This window comes from Mustelus asterias, chromosome 14, assembly GCF_964213995.1.
Source record: "Mustelus asterias chromosome 14, sMusAst1.hap1.1, whole genome shotgun sequence".
In the NCBI taxonomy this organism is placed as follows: domain Eukaryota; kingdom Metazoa; phylum Chordata; class Chondrichthyes; order Carcharhiniformes; family Triakidae; genus Mustelus; species Mustelus asterias.
In genome coordinates, this window is record NC_135814.1 from 10,118,356 (window position 1) to 10,137,749 (window position 19,394).

A 19,394-nucleotide genomic window follows, 5' to 3' on the forward strand; every position below is an offset into this window, starting at 1 on the left:
TCAAGGGTAACTCGGGATGGGCAATAAATCCTGGGCAACCAGCGATGCCCATGTCCCACGAATGAATAAAAAAAATTACTAGGGCACTCAAATCTCACTGAAATTGAATATTTAGACATTTTGGACCATTTAAAGATATCCTGATTTGCTCTTCTCACTATCAAAGTGAATCATCTCTGACTTCTCCGCGTTACATTCCATCTGCTGTTTTCCTTTCTAATCACTTAACCTGCCTATCTCTTTGTGGCCTCTTTGTGTCCTTATAGCTTGCATTCCCACCTAACTTTGTGTCAGCACGCTTGCATCCAATTCACTCAGTCCCCTCAGCTAAGCCATCGATGTGGATTGTAAATAACTCAGGTTCAAGCTGTCATCTTGAAAATGCCCCCTTTATCCCTGCTCACCTCTCACTCTTTCTGTTTGTTAATCAATCCTCTCCATGTCTTTATATCACCCCTTCCCTTCAGGAAGCGTAAAGGAGAAAATGTCCCTGTCTACATCAATGGGAACAAAGTAGAAAGGGTTGAGAGCTTCAAGTTTTTAGGTGTCCAGATCACCAACAACCTGTCCTGGTCCCCCCATGCTGATACTATAGTTAAGAAAGCCCAACAACACCTCTACTTTCTCAGAAGACTAATGAAATTTGGCATGTCAGCTACAACTCCCACCAACCTTTACAGATGCACCATAGAAAGCATTCTTTCTGGTTGTATCACAGCTTGGTATGGCTCCCTTGTAGACCGCAAGGAACTACAAAAGGTCGTAGAATGTAGCCCAGTCCATCACGCAAACCAGCCTCTCATCCATTGACTCTGTCTACACTTCCTGCTGCCTCGGCAAAGCAGCCAGCATAATTAAGGACCCCACACACCCTGGACATTCTCTCTTCCACCTTCTTTCATCGGGAAAAAGATACAAAAGTCTGAGTTCACGTACCAACTGACTCAAAAAGAGCTTCTTCCCTGCTGCTGTCAGGCTTTTGAATGGGCTTACCTTGCATTAAGTTGATCTTTCTCTACACCCTAGCTATGACTGTAATAGTACATTCTGCACTCTCTCATTTCCTTCTCTATGAACGATATGTTTTGTCTGTATAGCGCGCAAGAAACAATACTTTTCACTGTATGTTAATACATCTGACAATAATAAATCAAATCAAATCAAAAATGTGCCAATAATATTGTTGTGGGTCTGGAGTCACATGTGGGCCAGGCCAGGTAAGGACGGCAGATTTCCTTCCCTAAAGGACATTAGTGATCCAGATGTGATTTTATGACATTCGACGATGGTTGTCATGGTCACGATCAGTGCGAGTAGCTTTAAATTCCAGACTTTATTTTATTAATTGAACGTATGCACCTGGAGTATGGTCTGGGCCTCTGGATTACTAACTAGTCCAGTGACATTGCCACTATCTCCCATTAATGCTTTCTGAAAATCCAAGTATACGCTACGCTCACTGGTATCCTTTTTACCTGCATTTCTTCTTACAACTTTAAAAAACTGAACACAATTTCTCATTCATAAGTCCATGTTGACTCTGTTTAATCCTATTGTGATTTTCTCAGAGGCCTGCTGCCACATTCCAAATAATAGATTCTAGCATTTTCATTACCACTGACGTCTGGCTAACTGACCTACAGTTCCCTCTTTTCTCCCTCCCACCAGAGCGTGAGACTATCGGGAAGATAGAAGACAAACTAAAGATCTTTTCTCGTCTAATGATGCCTGTGTTCCAGGGATTTTTTTTTTGTCCTGATATTTGGCTCCATCTGATGGTTATTGGAGGAATTGTGAATCTTTACCGCTCCACCAGGTTGATTGGCCATGCTAAATTGACCCTAATGTCAGGGGGATTCATAGGGTAAATGAGGGTTACGGATATAGAATCTGGGTGGGATTGTGGTCGGTACAGACTCGATGGGCCAAATGGCCTCCTTCTGCACTGTAGGGATTCTATGAATCTACGGTTCACCACAACAAGGTAAATATTCCTCTCCGCCACTCTCTAAACTCGACGAAGATCTGGCAGGATTCCTCTTCTCTGCCCAGGTTAATCCAGAACAGAGAACAAGGAAAAAAATCATGAGAATGGTTCCCAGGATGAATGACTTCAGCTACATGGATAGAGTGGAGGATCTGGGGCCATCGTCTCCAGGGAAGAGAGGGTTGAGAGGAGATTTGAGCAAAGGAAAGAAAGAACAAAGAAAATTACAGCACAGGAACAGGTCCTTCGGCCCTCCAATCCTGCACTGACCATGCTGCCCGACTGAACTAAAACCCCCTACCATCCCGGGGACCATATCCCTCTATTCCCATCATATTTATGTAATTGTCAAGTCGCCCCTTAAAAGTCACTATCGTATCTACTTCCACTACCTCCCCCGGCAGCAAGTTCCAGGCACCCACCATCCTCTGTGTAAAACACTTGCCCTGTACATCTCCTTTAAACTTGCCCCTCACACCTTAAACCTATGCCCCCTAGTAATTGACTCTTCCACCCTGGGAAAAAGCTTCTGACTATCCACTCTGTCCATGCCTCTCATAATCTTGTAGACTTCTATCAGGTCGCCCCTCAACCTCTGTCGTTCCAGTGAGAACAAACCAAGTTTCTCCAACCTCTCCTCATAGCAAATAGAGATGGCAGAGGTATTTGATAGAGGTATTCAAAATGACGAGAGATCTGGACAGAGAAGGTAGGAGGGAGCAGCCATTTCTCACCGGCAGGAGGATCGAGTCCCAGAGGACAGAGATTTAGGATAATTGGCAAAAGAAGCAACAACGACATGAGAAGAAACATTTTTTACGCAGCAGGTTGTTAGGATCTGGAATGAGCTACTGGAGAGTATAGCGGGAGGCAGATTCAATCATGGTTCTCAGAATGGAATTGGACAATGATCTGAAGAGAAAAAGTTATGGAGGGTGAAAGTGTCACAAGTTCAAAATTTACATAAGCTGCTATGAGAGAAACCAGAGGTCTTTATTAAAGTCGACCCAGATAAGTGGCAAGGTGTAGTTTCAATGAATGATATAGGTTTTGTTTTATCTAACAAAGGCCCTTTGTCTGAGAGAATTCATTAAATAAGATATCTGGACATGAGAGAGGCAATTGGTATCTACAAACCCAGAAACAAGCTGGAATGTCAATGATATCTTATAACAATGGTCAGCTAACATGATCAAACATCTACACTGATTGGATATTATATTTAAGCAGGCATGCAATGGTGATAATTGGTTTTAACATTTGTATATTATGCATGATGCAACCCTAATCAATAGTTGTGGGTGGTTAGAGATAACTCCCATACCTTGATGGGTATATATTAATTACTTGTAATCAAATCTGTAACTATATCTGCTTGTGTATGTTCAGAGGAAAGATCATTTAGATTAAAAACATTGGCTCTATTCTTTCCCCATAGATGCTGTCAGACCTGCTGAGATGACAACGGAGCTTGACAAGAACCCCTCCCCCACCCCTCATATTGGAGGATCGGGGGAGGGGGCCTTGGAGCAAGTTGAAGAGGGCAATTTCTGCTCCTTTCCAACAGGACTTTCTGACTAATCTACTCTCCAGAAACAGGAGTCTGAAGTAAGGGCTCTAACATGTTAGCAAGTCCCTTTTGGAAAACAAATAGGCTTGTTGGACTTAACGGTCCCTCCCTGCTTTGTGATATGATCTGCGAGATGTCTGAGGCATGGTGTGCTAAGTGTAGTGTGCTCCACAAGACAATGTTAAACTGTTCTCATTAGCTGATGGTATAAGAGGTGAGGGAGTCGGGGAGGGGTGGTGTGTATGTGTGTGGCTGGGGTTGTGAGGAAGAACGTTTTTTACACAGTGAGCGGGAATGAGCTGGAAATCACTGTCTATGAGGATGGCGGAAGTGAAGATGATGAATGATTTCAAAAAGAAACTGGGTGAGTGCTTGAGGGAAATAAACTTGTAGGGCTGTGGAGAGAGTGGGTCTGACTGGATGGGTCTATGGAGAGCTAGCACAGACATGCTGGGCTGAATGACTTCCTTTTGTGCCTCCATAACTCAATGATGGTTTGGAAGGAATAGGTGTCTCTGGACCTCTGATTCACAAAGCATTCCACTATTGGAGTTCCTACACCTCACACGTAAGACCTAGAGATTGAATGCGATGATTGGTCAATAACTGCATTATCATTTTTTTACATTATTCATGGGACATGAGCATCGCGGGCTGTCCAGCATTTATTGACCATCCTAGTTGCCCTTGAACTGAGTGGCTTGCTCGGCCATTTCTGAGGGCAGTTGGGAGTCAACCACATTGCTGTGGCTCTGGAGTCACATATAGGCCAGATCGGGTTTGGACATCAGATTTCCTTCCCTAAAGGACATTGGTGACCCAGGTGGTTTTTCCAATAATCGACAATGGCTTCGTGGTCATCAGTAGATTCTTAATTCCAGACTTTGTTTTGCATTGAATTCAAATTCCACCATCTGCCGTGGCGGGATTCGAACCCAGGTCCCCAGAGCATTAGCTGAGTTTCTGGATTAATAGTCTAGCGATAATACTACTAGGTCATTGCCTCCCCGTGTGACCCCTAGGATGTGAGAGGGTAACCTAGAAGGACCTCGGGTTTTTTAAAATCATATAGTAATTTTAATATAAACATTCTTATCGTCTTATTTCAGGTTAGGTTTCCGTCAGTGAACACAAAGCAATATCAGACAGATTGACACACAATGCAATACCTGTGAGTAAGAGAACTCCACTCCAGTTATGGAGAACATAACCTCCCCAGCAGACATCAGGACGTACTGTGGAATTTGCCAGGCGATGTGCACGACATTTGCTTTGATGTCTTCAGTTTTCCAAAACCTCAGACTGGCGTCCCCAGGCTGAGGGAGGGCAAAACACAACAGGGCAAAGTCAATGCTTCCAAAACACACAAGCAACATCGCGACAACATGCAGGACACCCCAGTGGAGTTCAGGTCAACAACGATTTATATTTATATAGCACATTTATCGTAATGAAACAGGAGGATTATAAAACAAAGTAACCAAGCCACATTAGGAAGATATTAGGTCAGACTATCAAAAGCTTGAGCAAAGAGTGCTTTAATGGAGGAGAGGGGTCGAGGGTGGAGGGGTGTAGCGAGGGTGTACCAGAGCTTGGGGTGCAGGTAACTGAAGGCATGGACACCAACAGTGATTATAATTGTGAATAATTGAGATCAATTCCAGCAAACTTCGCCAACAGGAATTTGGAGGGAAGATCTGTCAAGAAGATTGTGGAAAGCAGTCATTGAAGTCTTCAAACTTTTTCTCAACCTGTCTTTGTCTTGTTGAAGTTGAACTATTCACATTTTATTTAAAGGATCTGCAGATGCAATTAACGAACAACCAAACATTATCAACTAACTCACTGGAAAAGGAGGATCCACTATGGATCTATGTTAAATTGCTCCTTCGTGTCAAGGAGACGAGTTAGGGTAAATACACGGGGATAGGGCCTGGGTGGGATTGCGGTCAGTGCACACTCGATGGGTCAAATGGTCTCCTCCTGCCCTATGATTCTATGATTCTATTACTCTTATCCTCAATAATGGAGGAGCCCTTACTGCAAAAGACAAGGTTGAAGCATTCATAACAATTTTCAGTCTGAAATGCCAAGTGGGTGATTCATCTCCTTCTCCTCCGGAGGTCCCCAGAATCACAGATGCCAGACTTCAGCCACACAATATCAAGAAAGGATGAAGTCACTGGATACTGCAAAGACTATGGACACTGACAATATTCCAACGATAGCACTGAAGACTTGTGCTCTCGAACTTGCCATGCCCCTAGCCAAATTGTTCCTGTACAGTTACAACACTGACACCTACCCAGCTAGGGGGAAAAGAGCCCAGGTATGTCCTATTCCCAAAAGCAGGACAAAGCCAACCAATTACCGCCCCATTAGTCTACTGTCAATCATCTAGGTGGTGGAAGGGGTCATCAACAGTGCTATAAAGTGGCACTTACTCAGCAATAACCTGCTCACTGATACTCAAGTTGGGTTCCACCAGGGCCACTCAGCTCCCGACCTCATTACAGACTTAGTTCGAATATGGACAAAAGAGCTGAATGCCAGAGGTGAGGTGAGAGTGACTGCCCTTGACATCAAGGCAGCATTTGACTGAGTGTGGCATCAAGCAGCCCTAGCGAAACTGGAGTCAATGGGAATCAAGGGAAAGACTCTCCCCTGGTTGGAATCATACCTAGCACAAAGGAAAATGACTGTGGTTGTTCAAGGTCAATCTTCTCAGCTCCAGGATATCACTGCGGGAGTTCCTCAGGGCAGTGTCCGAGGCCCAAACATCTTCGGCTGCTTCATCAATGGCCTTCCTTCCATCATAAGGTCAGAAGTGGGGATGTTCGTGGAGATGACTGCACAATATTTAGCACAATTCATGATTCCTCAGATACTGTAGCAGTCTGTGCTCATACACAGCAAGATCTGAACAACATTCCAGCTTGGGTTCATAGATGGCAAGTAATTATTTATGACACACAAGTGCCAGGTAATGACCATCTCCAACAAGAGAGAATCCAACTATCCTCCCTTGACATTCAATGGTATCATCACTGAACCTGGGTTACCATTGACCAGAAAATGACGTGGACTAGCCGTTTAAATACTGCAGCTTCAAGAGCAGGTCAGAAGCTGGGAATTCTGGCGTGAGTAACTCACCTCCTAACTCCCCAAAGCCTGTCCATTATCTACAAGGCACAAGTCAGGAGCATGAAGTACAAAGAACAAAGAAAATTACAGCACAGGCACAGGCCCTTCGGCCCTCCAAGCCTGCACCGACCATGCTGACCAACTGAACTAAAACCTCCTGCCCTTCCGGGGACCAAAAGAACAAAGAGGAGTGATGGAATATTTTCTATTTGCCTGGATGAGTGTAGCTCCAACAACACTCAAGAAGCTTGTGTGCAGTGTGCACAAGATGCACACTGCACACACCACCCACACTGCTGCCACTGTTCATCAGTGGTGCAGGGAGTAGATGATTGGCACCCCATCCACCACCCCTAACATCTACTCCCTGCACCACTGATGAACAGTGGCAGCAGTGTGCACAAGATGCACAGCAAGAATTCACCAAGGCTCCTTAGATAGCGCTTTCCAAATACACACATTCTCTATCACCCTGAAGGACCACAGCAGTAAATGCATGGGAATGCCACCACCTGCAAGTTCCCCTCCAACCAACTCACCATCCTGACTTGGAAATATATCATCGTTCCTTCACTGTCACTGGGTCAAAATCCTGGAATTACCTCCCTAAAAGCACTGTGAGTGTACCTACATCACATGGACTGCAACAGTTCAAGATGGTGGCTCACCACCACTTTTCCGAGGGCAATTAGGGATAGGCAAACATAAGAACATAAGAAATAGGAGCAGGAGTAGGCCATCTAGCCCTTCGAGCCTGCCCCACCATTCAATAAGATCATGGCTGATCTGAAGTGAATCAGTTCCACTTACCCGCCTGCTCCCCATAACCCTTAATTCCCTTACCGATCAGGAATCCATCTACCCGTGACTTAAACATATTCAACGAGGTAGCCTCCACCACTTCAGTGGGCAGAGAATTCCAGAGATTCACCACCCTCTGAGAGAAGAAGTTCCTCCTCAACTCTGTCCAAAACTGACCCCCCCTTATTTTGAGGCTGTGCCCTCTAGTTCTGGTTTCCTTTCTAAGTGGAAAGAATCTCTCCACTTCTACCCTATCCAGCCCCTTCATTAGCTTATATGCCTCTATAAGATCACCCCTCAGCCTTCTAAACTCCAACGAGTACAAACCTAATCTGCTCAATCTCTCCTCATAATCTACACCCCTCATCTCCGGTATCAACCTGGTGAACCTTCTCTGCACTCCCTCCAAGGCCAATATATCCTTTCGCAAGTAAGGGGACCAATACTGCACACAGTATTCCAGCTGCGGCCTCACCAATGCCTTGTACAGATGCAGCAAGACTTCTCTGCTTTTATATTCTATCCCCCTCGCGATTAATGCCAACATCCCATTTGCCTTCTTGATCACCTGTTATACTTGCAGACCAAGTTTTTGCGACTCATGCACAAGGACCCCCAGGTCCCTTTGCACAGTAGCATGTTGTAATTTTTTTCCATTTAAATAATAATCCAATTTGCTATTATTTCTTCCAAAGTGAATAACCTCGCATTTGCCAACGTCATACTCCATCTGCCAGATCCTCGCCCACTCACTCAGCCTGTCCAAATCTCTCTGCAGACCTTCCGCTTCCTCCGCGCAATTCACTTTTCCACTTATCTTCGTGTCGTCAGCAAACTTTGTTACCCGACACTCAGTCCCCTTCTCCAGATCATCTATGTAAATAGTAAACAGTTGAGGCCCCAGTACTGATCCCTGCGGCACGCCACTAGTCACCATCTGCCAACCAGAAAAGCACCCATTTATTCCAACAATAACAATGTTAGCCTAGCCAACGACATAGGAAAGAACTTTAAGAAATCACTAAATCCAAAAATGTATTAAATTTGAGATCTTGCCGAAACAGAGAACAGAAAAAGGATTTTCTCAAACTTGCATGAATTCAGTATACCATCTTTTGCAAAGTGTTTGCTTGATTGTAGAGTATCACAGCGCAGGAAGAGGACATTCGGCCCATTGTTGCTGTGCTTGTTCTTTGAAAGAAAGACCATTTCACCTCTGCTTTCTCTCCTTAGACCTGCAGGGGTGGCACGGTGGTACAGTGGTTAGCACTGCGACCTCACAGCTCCAGGGACCTGGGTTCGATTCTGGCCTGAGGTCACTGTCTGTGTGGAGTTTGCACATTCTCCCCGTCTCTGCATGGGTTTCCTCCAGGTGCTCCGGTTTCCTCCCACAGTCCAAAAGACATGCTGGTTAGGCCATGCTAAATTCTCCCTCAGTGTACGCGAATAGGCGCCAGGGTGTGGCGACAAGATTTTCACAGTAACTTCATTGCAGTGTGAATGTAAGCCTACTTGTGACTAATAAATAACCTTTACTTTCAAAGCTCCATTCAATATAACACTGGCAATTTTCACACCTACCTTTTTATCCAGAATGATAGTGTATGCTGCTCCAAAGTCTATCAACCCCACATCCAAGTCATAGCTTGTTGTACCAACTTTGCACATTGCTTTGTACCTGTGTGAAAGATAGATAATATCAGAGAAAAGATGGCTGGACTTTCATTCCTGTTAACTCTCCAAAAAATGGTCTCCGATGGGGCACATGGAAGAGCTAAAATCTCTGCCATTTGTCTAATTGCCACTGTTCAAGGTTCTGGTAGAAACCATTGGAAGCTCTCGTCCAACCAAATCCCAGGGTGCAATCCACCAGACCATTTCCGGATTAGGATCTTTAATGGACATCACAGGCCATCAATGCTCCAGAAGTGGGAATGGGAGGTTTGTGTGATGAGTCAGTGGTCAAAGCCATGAAGACCTTTTATTTTGCATTGCCTCTAGGCTGCTGCACAGTATTAGGGGGGTGGTGGGTGAGGCAGGGTGGGGGGGGGGGGGAGGGTTTGCGGGGCAGAGGGGAAGGGTCACACTGGGGCTTTGTGGGGCGGTCTCCTTCGCCGTGTTTGCACCCTTGCAGCTTCGTCACAGAGCGGTGCAGTGACTGGGGCGAAAGGCGGACCAATCACACACCCTGATTTTTGCACGGTCAAAGAGAACGCCAAGGAGTGGCTAAAAATAAACTCGGAAGGCATGATTTTGCATTGATATAGTGCTTTTCGCAAACTCAGGATGTTCCAGGGCACTTTACAGTCAACGAGCTCTTTCTGGAATGGTGTTCAGACAAATCTCCATTCACTGCAGAAAATCCTGCCGGTGTGGACAACCGGAAAATTCCGCCCAATTGCTGAATTGCTCACTGCCACAATTACCACGACACTAAAATACTCCATACAGAGATATATATATATGTTTATAGAGAGAAGACTTAGTGCTGCAATGATCTAATTTCAGCATTCAATTGAAACATGTAACCTTAGACACACATCATGACAAATATTTCCACGACAAACCTCCACTTACTGTCCTCTATCCATGATGGCATACTGGGAGCTGCCCAGGCTCTTGTTGACTCTTCCGAAATCCACTTCTCCGAGGGTGATGTTCATGTCTTCAGTGTAGGCATTTACGATTCTGCAGACAGAAGTCAGGCAGTGAGCAGGAGTAGGAAGGAGCAAGGTGCTGGCAAAAAGGGGCTGGAGGAATTAAACAGGACAATGTCCTTCCTACCTCACTGTGGCTTTCCCCTTCTGTGGTTTCACCTTCTCATCTTGCAGCTGGATGCAAAGATATCACAAACTTCAGTGGGAGTTTGGGAAAAGGTGAATAAAAGACTTGTGTTTCTATGGCACATTTTGCCAGCCCGAGACCTCTCAAAGCGCGATTACATCCAATGATATACTTGTTGAAGGTTAGGGACTGTTGTGATGTGGGTGGGAAGCATGACAGCGAATTGGTGCACAGCAAGATCCCATAGACAGCAGCATGATAATGACCAGGTAGTAGGTTAGGGGATACATATTGGCTGGGACAGTGGGCGAGGGGGGGGGGGGGGGCCTTCTCTGAAATGTTTTACCTTCACCTGAGAAGACATATTCTTGGTTTAAGTTTAAGTTTATTTATTCGTGTCACAAGTAGGCTTACATGAACACTGCAGTGAAGTTACTGTGAAAATCCCCGAGTCGCTATACTCCGGTGCCTGTTCGGTTACACTGAGGGAGAATTTAGCACGGCCAATGCAGCTAACCAGCACGTCTTTCAGACCGTGGGAGGAAACCGGAGCACCCGGAGGAAACCCACGCAGACACGGGGAGAATGTGCAAACTCCACACAGACAGTAACCCAAGCCGGGAATCGAACCCAGGTCCCTGGCGCTATGAGTTAGCAGTGCTAACCACTGTGCCACCAAAAGACAGTCACTTTGACTCCCTTGGGACCACAATGCAGTGTAACCCAGACTATGTCACTGCGCTGGGACTCAAACCTCAAAGCAGACTGTGGCATTATTAATTCCTAACATCATTCGACCTTCTTGGAATCTGTAGGTCCTTTAGGAGTGATTTGTTATGTGTGACATTAATGTATAAAATTCCTCTATTCCAGAGTTGCAGGGTAATGCTCTGGGGATCCAGGTTCGAATCCCACCATGGCAAATGGTAAAATGTGAATTCAATAAAAATATGGAAATTAAAAATCTAATGATGACCATGAAACCTTTGTCAATTGTTCTAAAAACCCATTGGTGCATGGTGGCACAGTTGTTAACACTGCTGCCTCACAGCTCCAGAGACCCGGATTCGATTCCGAATTTGGGTGACTGCTTTTGCGAGTTTGCAAGTTCTCCCCATGTCTGCATGAGTTTCCTCTGGGTGCTCTCGTTTCCTCCCACACACCAAAGATCTGCAGGTTGGGTACATTGGCCATGCTAAATTGCCCCTTAGTGTTCCAAGATGTCACGTTTAGATGAATTAGCCATGGTAAATGTATGGGCTATAGGGTTAGGGTGGGGGAGAGAGCCTGGGTAAGATACTCTGTCAGGGAGTTGGTGCAGACCTGATGGGCTGAATGGCCTCTTCTGCACTGTAGGGATTCTATGATTCACTAATGTCCTTTAGGGAAGGAAATCTGCCATCCTTACCTGGTCTGGCCTACACGTGACTTCAGGCTGACAACAATGTGGTTGACTTTTAACTGCCCTCTGAAATGGCCTAACAAACCACTCAGTCCAAGGACAATTAGAGATGGGCAATAAATGCTGGCCCAGCCAGTGACACCCAATCCCATGTCAGAATTAAAAGAATATCATCCAATGGGGGTAGTGGGGATCCACTGAACTCGATGAATGCTAATTTAAAACTGAAAACAAGGGAATTTCTTCCAAATGGATCAAACGTTGATAAGTTAATATCACACAGGGCAGAGTCAGCCTATCCGAAACTTAACTCATTTGAAGGGCCGAGGTTTAAAGTCTGGAACACCAGCAAGACTGAGAAGATGTGAGATGAAATAAACCAAGAAGTCATGGCGAGGAAATGCCCAACATGAAGTTTAAAAGATTGAAGATCGCAGCAGGGAGGCAACACTGAGGGAGCTTTCTTTTTATTTATCCATGGGACATGGGCGTCGCTGGCTGGGCCAGCACTTATTGCCCATCCCTAATTGCCTGAGGGTAGTTGAGAGTCAACCACTTTGCTGTGGCTCTGGAGTCACATGTAGGCCAGACCAGGTAAGGACGGCAGATTTCCTTCCCTAAAGGACATTAGTGAACCAGATGGGTTTTTCCGACAATCGACAATGGTTTCATGGTCAGCAGTAGATTCTTAATTCAAGTTTTTTTACTGAATTCAAATTTTGATTTGATTTGATTTATTATTGTCACGTGTATTAACATACAGTGAAAAGTATTGTTTCTTGCGCGCTGTACAGACAAAACATACCGTTCATAGAGAAGGAAACGAGAGAGTGCAGAATGCAGTGTTACAGTCATAGCTAGGATGTAGAGAAAGACCAACTTAATGCAAGGTAAGTCCATTCAAAAGTCTGACAGCAGCAGGGAAGAAACTGTTCTTGAGTCGGTTGATATGTGACCTCAGATTTTTGTATCTTTTACCTAACGGAAGAAGGTGGAAGAGAGTTTATCTGGGGTGCGTGAGGTCCTTAATTATGCTGGCTGCTTTGCCGAGACAGTGGGAAGTGTAGACTGGGTCAATGGGTGGGAGGTTGGTTTGCGTGATGGATTGGGCTACATTCATGACCTTTTGTAGTTTTTTGCTGTCTTGGGCAGAGCAGGAGCCATACCAAGCTGTGATACAACCAGAAAGAATGCTTTCCATGGTGCATCTGTAAATTCCACCATCTGCCATGGCGGGATTCGAACCCAGATCCCCAGAATATTAGCTGAGTTTCTGGATTAATAGTCTAGCAATAATACCACTAGGCCATTGCCTTTCCCAGCCGTAGTGTCTATCACAGTGTGATGCTGCTCCCGTTCAACAGGGTGATGATAAGAGGAATGGGAAGGCGGAAGCAAAGACAATCCGGTGAGAAAGTTCCGAGCAACACTGACATAGTGTAAATATAATCAAATTTGTGACAGATATTGGAGGCAAGAAGTGAATGGAAGGATTGGTGCTAAAATGATAAGCCTTCACAGAATGATTATCTTCACAGGACACTGATTAGATTCAGCTGGAGTTGTGTGTTTAATTCCACGCGACACGATTCGGGAACAATGCCAAGTGTGGTGGAATAGTCACTTTCAAAAGTGGATTGGATATATATTTGAAAAGGAAAAATTATCAGGGGTAACGGGGTCCAGGTCACTTGGATAGCTTCACCAAGGCAAGATGGGCTGAATAGCCTCCCTCGGTGATGTAGGTTTCAATGATTCTGGGCAGGATTTTCCAGCCATGCTCACCCCAAAACTGGAAAATCCCCAAATCAATGGACCTTTGCATGGTTGCTGCCACCAACCACCCCACCCCCCCCGCCCCCCCCAACACCCTCAGCTCCCCCAGCCCCCTCCAAACGCTATGATTCCCGTGGTGGGCGGGGCATGAAAATTAGCCTCTCTGTCTGCAATTGGCTAAATTAAAGGTGCTAATCATTTCATCCTGAGAAAATTCCTTAAGGATTCTCCCGATCGATCGAGCTGTGTGGTTTCAGCCATTAGTTCCTGTGACTAATCTTGATGCAAGGTTCCAGAACTTTGGGCGGCACGGTGGCACAGTGGTTAGCACTGCTACCTCACAGCGCCAGGGACCCGGGTTCGATTCCCTGATTGGGTCACTGTCTGTGTGGAGTTTGCACATTCTCCCATGGGTTTTCACGTGGGTTTCCTCCGGTTGCTCCGGTTTCCTCCCGCAGTCCAAAGATGTGCTGATTAGGTTGACTGGCCGTGGTAAATTGCCCCTTAGTGTCAGGGGACTAGCTAAGGTAAATGCATGGGGTTATGAGGATAGGGCCTGGGTGGGATTGTGGCCGGTGCAGACTCGATGGGCCAAATGGCCTCCTCCTGCATTGTAGGATTCTATGATTCAACAGAATCCCAGTGGTCTGTGTTACATACCCTGTAAACTGGTGCAGGAAGCTGTGCAGTAACAGTAACTTCCCTCCAATGGCGAGGCGGCTAATTGCCGAATTCCTGGTGTGATCCCGAGTCACAGAGGTCAGGGGTCAGATTTACGTGGCCAGGATTGGTTCAGAGCAGAGGTGGACAACAAAGAAAATGCTACTGCTCTCCAGCCCTAGCACCCTCTGGCTCTGGCCGACCCTGCTGATTTACATAAGGGTGGGAAGTGAGTGGGAGAAGGGTAGGAAGGTGAAACAAAAAGAGAAAATGTCGGAAAATCTCAGCAGGTCTGACAGCATCTGCAAACGTTTCGAGCCTGGATGACCCTTCGTCAGAGCTAATCTTCCCCCATTCCCACCCCCCCTCCCCCTCCACATCAGCCCCTAGTTAGCCACCACTCCTGATCCCTTATCCATTAATCCCACGCCTCAAGGTAGATGAACTTGGGGCGTGGATTGGTACTTGGGACTACGATGTTGTGGCCATTACGGAGACGTGGGTAGAACAAGGACAGGAATGGTTGTTGGACGTTCCGGGGTATAGATGTTTCACTAAGTGTAGGGAAGCTGGTAAAAGAGGTGGAGGAGTGGCATTGTTAATCAAGGATAGTTTAACGGCTGCGGAAAGGCACTTCGTGGGGGATCTGCACACTGAGGTAATATGGGCTGAAGTTAGAAATAGGAAAGGAGCGGTCACGTTGCTAGGAGTTTACTATAGGCCCCCAAATAGTAATAGAGATGTGGAGGAAGAAATTGCTAAGCAGATTATGGATATGTGTGGGGGTCACAGGGTAGTTGTCATGGGGGACTTTAACTTTCCAAATATTGATTGGAACCTTTGTAGGTCAAATAGTTTGGATGGGGCAGTTTTTGTGCAGTGTGTGCGGGAGGGTTTCCTGACACAATATGTGGATGGGCCGACTAGAGGTGAGGCCACATTGGATTTGGTACTGGGAAATGAACCGGGCCAAGTGTTAGATTTGGTTGTGGGAGAGCAATTTGGAGATAGTGACCACAATTCGGTGTCTTTTGTTATTGCAATGGAGAGGGATAGGGCCGTACGGCAGGGCAAGGTTTACAATTGGGGGAGGGGTAATTATGATGCGATTAGGCAAGAATTAGGGGGCATAAGTTGGGAACAGAAACTGTCAGAGAAAGGAACTAATGAAAAGTGGAACTTTTTCAAGGAACAAATACTGGATGTCCTTGATAGGTATGTTCCTGTCAGGCAGGGAGGAAATGGCCGAGTGAGGGAACCATGGTTCACAAAAGAGGTGGAATGTCTTGTGAAAAGGAAGAGGGAAGCTTATGTAGGGATGAGGAAACAAGGTTCAGATGGCTCGATTGAGGGTTACAAGTTAGCAAGGAATGAGCTGAAAAAGGGGCTTAGGAGAGCTAGGAGGGGACATGAGAAGTCCTTGGCGGGTCGGATCAAGGAAAACCCCAAGGCTTTTTACTCTTATGTGAGGAATAAAAGAATGACCAGGGTGAGGTTAGGGCCGGTCAAGGACAGTAGTGGGAACTTGTGTATGGAGTCAGTAGAGATAGGCGAGGTGATGAATGAATACTTTTCTTCAGTGTTCACCAAGGAGAGGGGCCATGTTTTTGAGGAAGAGAAGGTGTTACAGGCTAATAGGCTGGAGGAAATAGATGTTCGGAGGGAGGATGTCTTGGCAGTTTTGAATAAACTGAAGGTCGATAAGTCCCCTGGGCCTGATGAAATGTATCCTAGGATTCTGTGGGAGGCAAGGGATGAGATTGCAGAGCCTTTGGCTTTGATCTTTGGGTCCTTGCTGTCCACGGGGATGGTGCCAGAGGACTGGAGAATGGCGAATGTTGTTCCTCTGTTTAAGAAAGGGAATAGAAATGACCCTGGTAATTATAGACCGGTTAGTCTTACTTCGGTGGTTGGTAAATTGATGGAAAGGGTCCTTAGGGATGGGATTTACGACCATTTAGAAAGATGCGGATTAATCCGAGATAGTCAGCACGGATTCGTGAAGGGCAAGTCGTGCCTCACAAATTTGATAGAATTTTTTGAGGAGGTAACTAAGTGTGTTGATGAAGGTAGGGCAGTTGATGTCATATACATGGATTTTAGTAAGGTGTTTGATAAGGTCCCCCATGGTCGGCTTATGATGAAAGTGAGGAGGTGTGGGATAGAGGGAAAGTTGGCCGATTGGATAGGTAACTGGCTGTCTGACCGAAGACAGAGGGTGGTGGTCGATGGAAAATTTTCGGATTGGAGGCAGGTTGCTAGCGGTGTGCCGCAGGGATCAGTGCTTGGTCCTCTGCTCTTTGTGATTTTTATTAATGACTTAGAGGAGGGGGCTGAAGGGTGGATCAGTAAATTTGCTGATGACACCAAGATTGGTGGAGTAGTGGATGAGGTGGAGGGCTGTTGTAGGCTGCAAAGAGACATAGATAGGATGCAAAGCTGGGCTGAAAAATGGCAAATGGAGTTTAACCCTGATAAATGTGAGGTGATTCATTTTGGTAGGACAAATTTAAATGTGGATTACAGGGTCAAAGGTAGGGTTCTGAAGACTGTGGAGGAACAGAGAGATCTTGGGGTCCATATCCACAGATCTCTAAAGGTTGCCACTCAAGTGGATAAAGCTGTGAAGAAGGCCTATAGTGTGTTAGCTTTTATTAACAGGGGGTTGGAGTTTAAGAGCCGTGGGGTTATGCTGCAACTGTACAGGACCTTGGTGAGACCACATTTGGAATATTGTGTGCAGTTCTGGTCACCTCACTATAAGAAGGATGTGGAAGCGCTGGAAAGAGTGCAGAGGAGATTTACCAGGATGCTGCCTGGTTTGGAGGGTAGGTCATATGAGGAAAGGTTGAGGGAGCTAGGGCTGTTCTCTCTGGAGCGGAGGAGGCTGAGGGGAGACTTAATAGAGGTGTATAAAATGATGAAGGGGATAGATAGAGTGAACGTTCAAAGACTATTTCCTCGGGTGGATGGAGCTATTACAAGGGGGCATAACTATAGGGTTTGTGGTGGGAGATACAGGACGGATATCAGAGGTAGGTTCTTTACGCAGAGAGTGGTTGGGGTGTGGAATGGACTGCCTGCAGTGATAGTGGAGTCAGACACTTTAGAAACATTTAAGCGGTTATTGGATAGGCACATGGAGCACACCAGGATGATAGGGAGTGGGATAGCTTGATCTTGGTTTCAGATAAAGCTCGGCACAACATCGTGGGCCGAAGGGCCTGTTCTGTGCTGTACTGTTCTATGTTCTATGTTCTATGTTCAACCAAAATCATAGAATCCCTACAGTGCAGAAGGAGGCCACCCGGCCTATTGAGTCTGCACCGACCACAATTCCACCAGGCTCTTTCCCCATAACCCCACTTATTTACCCTGCAATCTCCCTGACACTAAGGGGCAATTTAGCATGGCCAATTAACCTAACCCGCGCATCTTTTGAGTGTGGGAGGAAACCAGAGCACCCGGAGGAAACCCACGGAGAGAACATGCAAACTCCACTCTGTCAGTGACCTGGGGCCAGAATTGAAGTGGTCAGAATCTGAGCAGAAACTGATAGCCAAGTTCCGCACACACGAGGACGGCCTCAACCGGGATATTGGGTTTATGTCACACTATTTGTAATCCCCACAGCTTGCCTGGACCTGCAGAGTCTCACTGGCTGTCCTGTCTGGAGACAATACACATCTCTTTAGCCTGTCTTGATGCTCTCTCCATTCACATTGTTTGTATCTTAAAGACTTGATTAGTTGTAAGTATTCGCATTCCAACCATTATTCATGTAAATTGAGTTTGTGTCTTTATATGCCCTGTTTGTGAACAGAATTCCCACTCACCTGAAGAAGGGGCTTGGAGCTCCGAAAGCTTGTGTGGCTTTTGCTACCAAATAAACCTGTTGGACTTTAACCTGGTGTTGTTAAACTTCTTACTGCCAGAATTGAACCCAGGTCCCTGACGCTGTGAATCAGTAGTGCTAACCACTGTGCCACCATGCCACCTGGAAGCTTTGTCTGCTTCCTGTCAGACCCCAGAGCACCCAGAGAAAACCCACGCAGGCACGGGGAGAACGTGCAGACTTCACACAGACCCAAGCTGGGAATTGAACCCGGGTCCCTGGCACTGTGAGGCAGCCATGCTAACCATTGTGCCACCGTCCTGCTGCTCAGCCCTGCTGGGTTAACCTAACTCACTTATCCGAGTGTTAAAAGACCTAGCTCACTGACCAGTTTGCAGTGCAGTGTTGTGCCCTCTTTATACAGCGCCACACTGTAGGCTTCCATTTCACTGATGTTTTGCGAGCACTTTGTCTTCACGTTTCCATACTGAAGATCAAAACTGAATGATTGACTCGGAGAATTGAGGTTTAACTTGATGTAATTGTCTGGGTCCTGGGGAAAGGAGAGAGACACTTTGGTTTACATTTTCAATAAAGTAGCACTTTCTGACAACTTGTATTCATATACTGTCCTTAACAACGAAAAACATCCCAAAGTACCTCACAGGAACATAATCAGACACGAAGCTAAGGAAAGATATTCGGTGGTCAAAGACATAGATTTATTGAATGCCTTAAAGGAGTTAGAGATGCAGAGAGGTTTAGGGGATGAATTTCCAGAGCATGTAGGGTCCAGGCAGCTGAAGGCACGGCCACCAATGGTGGAACGATAGAAATCGCGGTGGGGAAGGAAGCAGAATTGGAACAGCGCAGGGATTATAGAGTGTTGCAGGACCAGAGGAAGTCACAGAGATAGGGAGAGGCTGAGACCAGGGGAAGATCCCACAAAATTGTGCATTAGGCATGGTCTACAGTGCTCGCCATGTGTTGAGTAGCCTCATTGTCACAGCTCATACCTCAGAAATATTAACATGGATGAGACATTGAACAGCAGACCCCAGAGCACCCGGAGGAAACCCACGCAGACACGGGGAGAACGTGCAGACTCCACACAGACAGTCACCCAAGCCGGGAATCGAACCCGGGTCCATGGCGCTGTGAGGCAGTCGTGCTAACCACTGTGCCACTAGGCTGCTCAGCCCTGCTGGGTTGACCTAACTCACTTATCCGAAGAGCTGTTGGCAGCCAGGAGCTGCCTGAAGTAGGACGGGCTCAAGGGGCTGAATGACCTCCCCGTGTTCCTAACTTCCTCTGAAACATTGTCCGAAAACAGAGAGCTTTGCACAACCTTTGAACAAAGCGCGTTACAGACAATGAAATACACTTGAAGTATAGTCACTGCTGTGATGTAGGAAACTCGGCAGTGCATAGCACA

At 46.2% G+C, this 19,394-nt stretch overlaps 1 protein-coding gene across 1 annotated transcript in view; it reads right to left on the reverse strand.

Annotated features, from left to right (window-relative positions):
* slc15a2 (solute carrier family 15 member 2) overlaps positions 1-19,394 on the reverse strand; it is a 77,378-nt gene that overhangs the window by 10,061 nt on the left and 47,923 nt on the right. The window contains exons 18-22 of the mRNA XM_078227864.1: positions 18,348-18,512; positions 10,287-10,333; positions 10,080-10,190; positions 9,084-9,180; positions 4,727-4,873 (exon numbers count right to left, since the gene is read on the reverse strand). Coding sequence (XP_078083990.1) covers positions 4,727-4,873; positions 9,084-9,180; positions 10,080-10,190; positions 10,287-10,333; positions 18,348-18,512 — 567 coding nt within the window. The remainder of the gene's footprint in view (positions 1-4,726; positions 4,874-9,083; positions 9,181-10,079; positions 10,191-10,286; positions 10,334-18,347; positions 18,513-19,394) is intronic.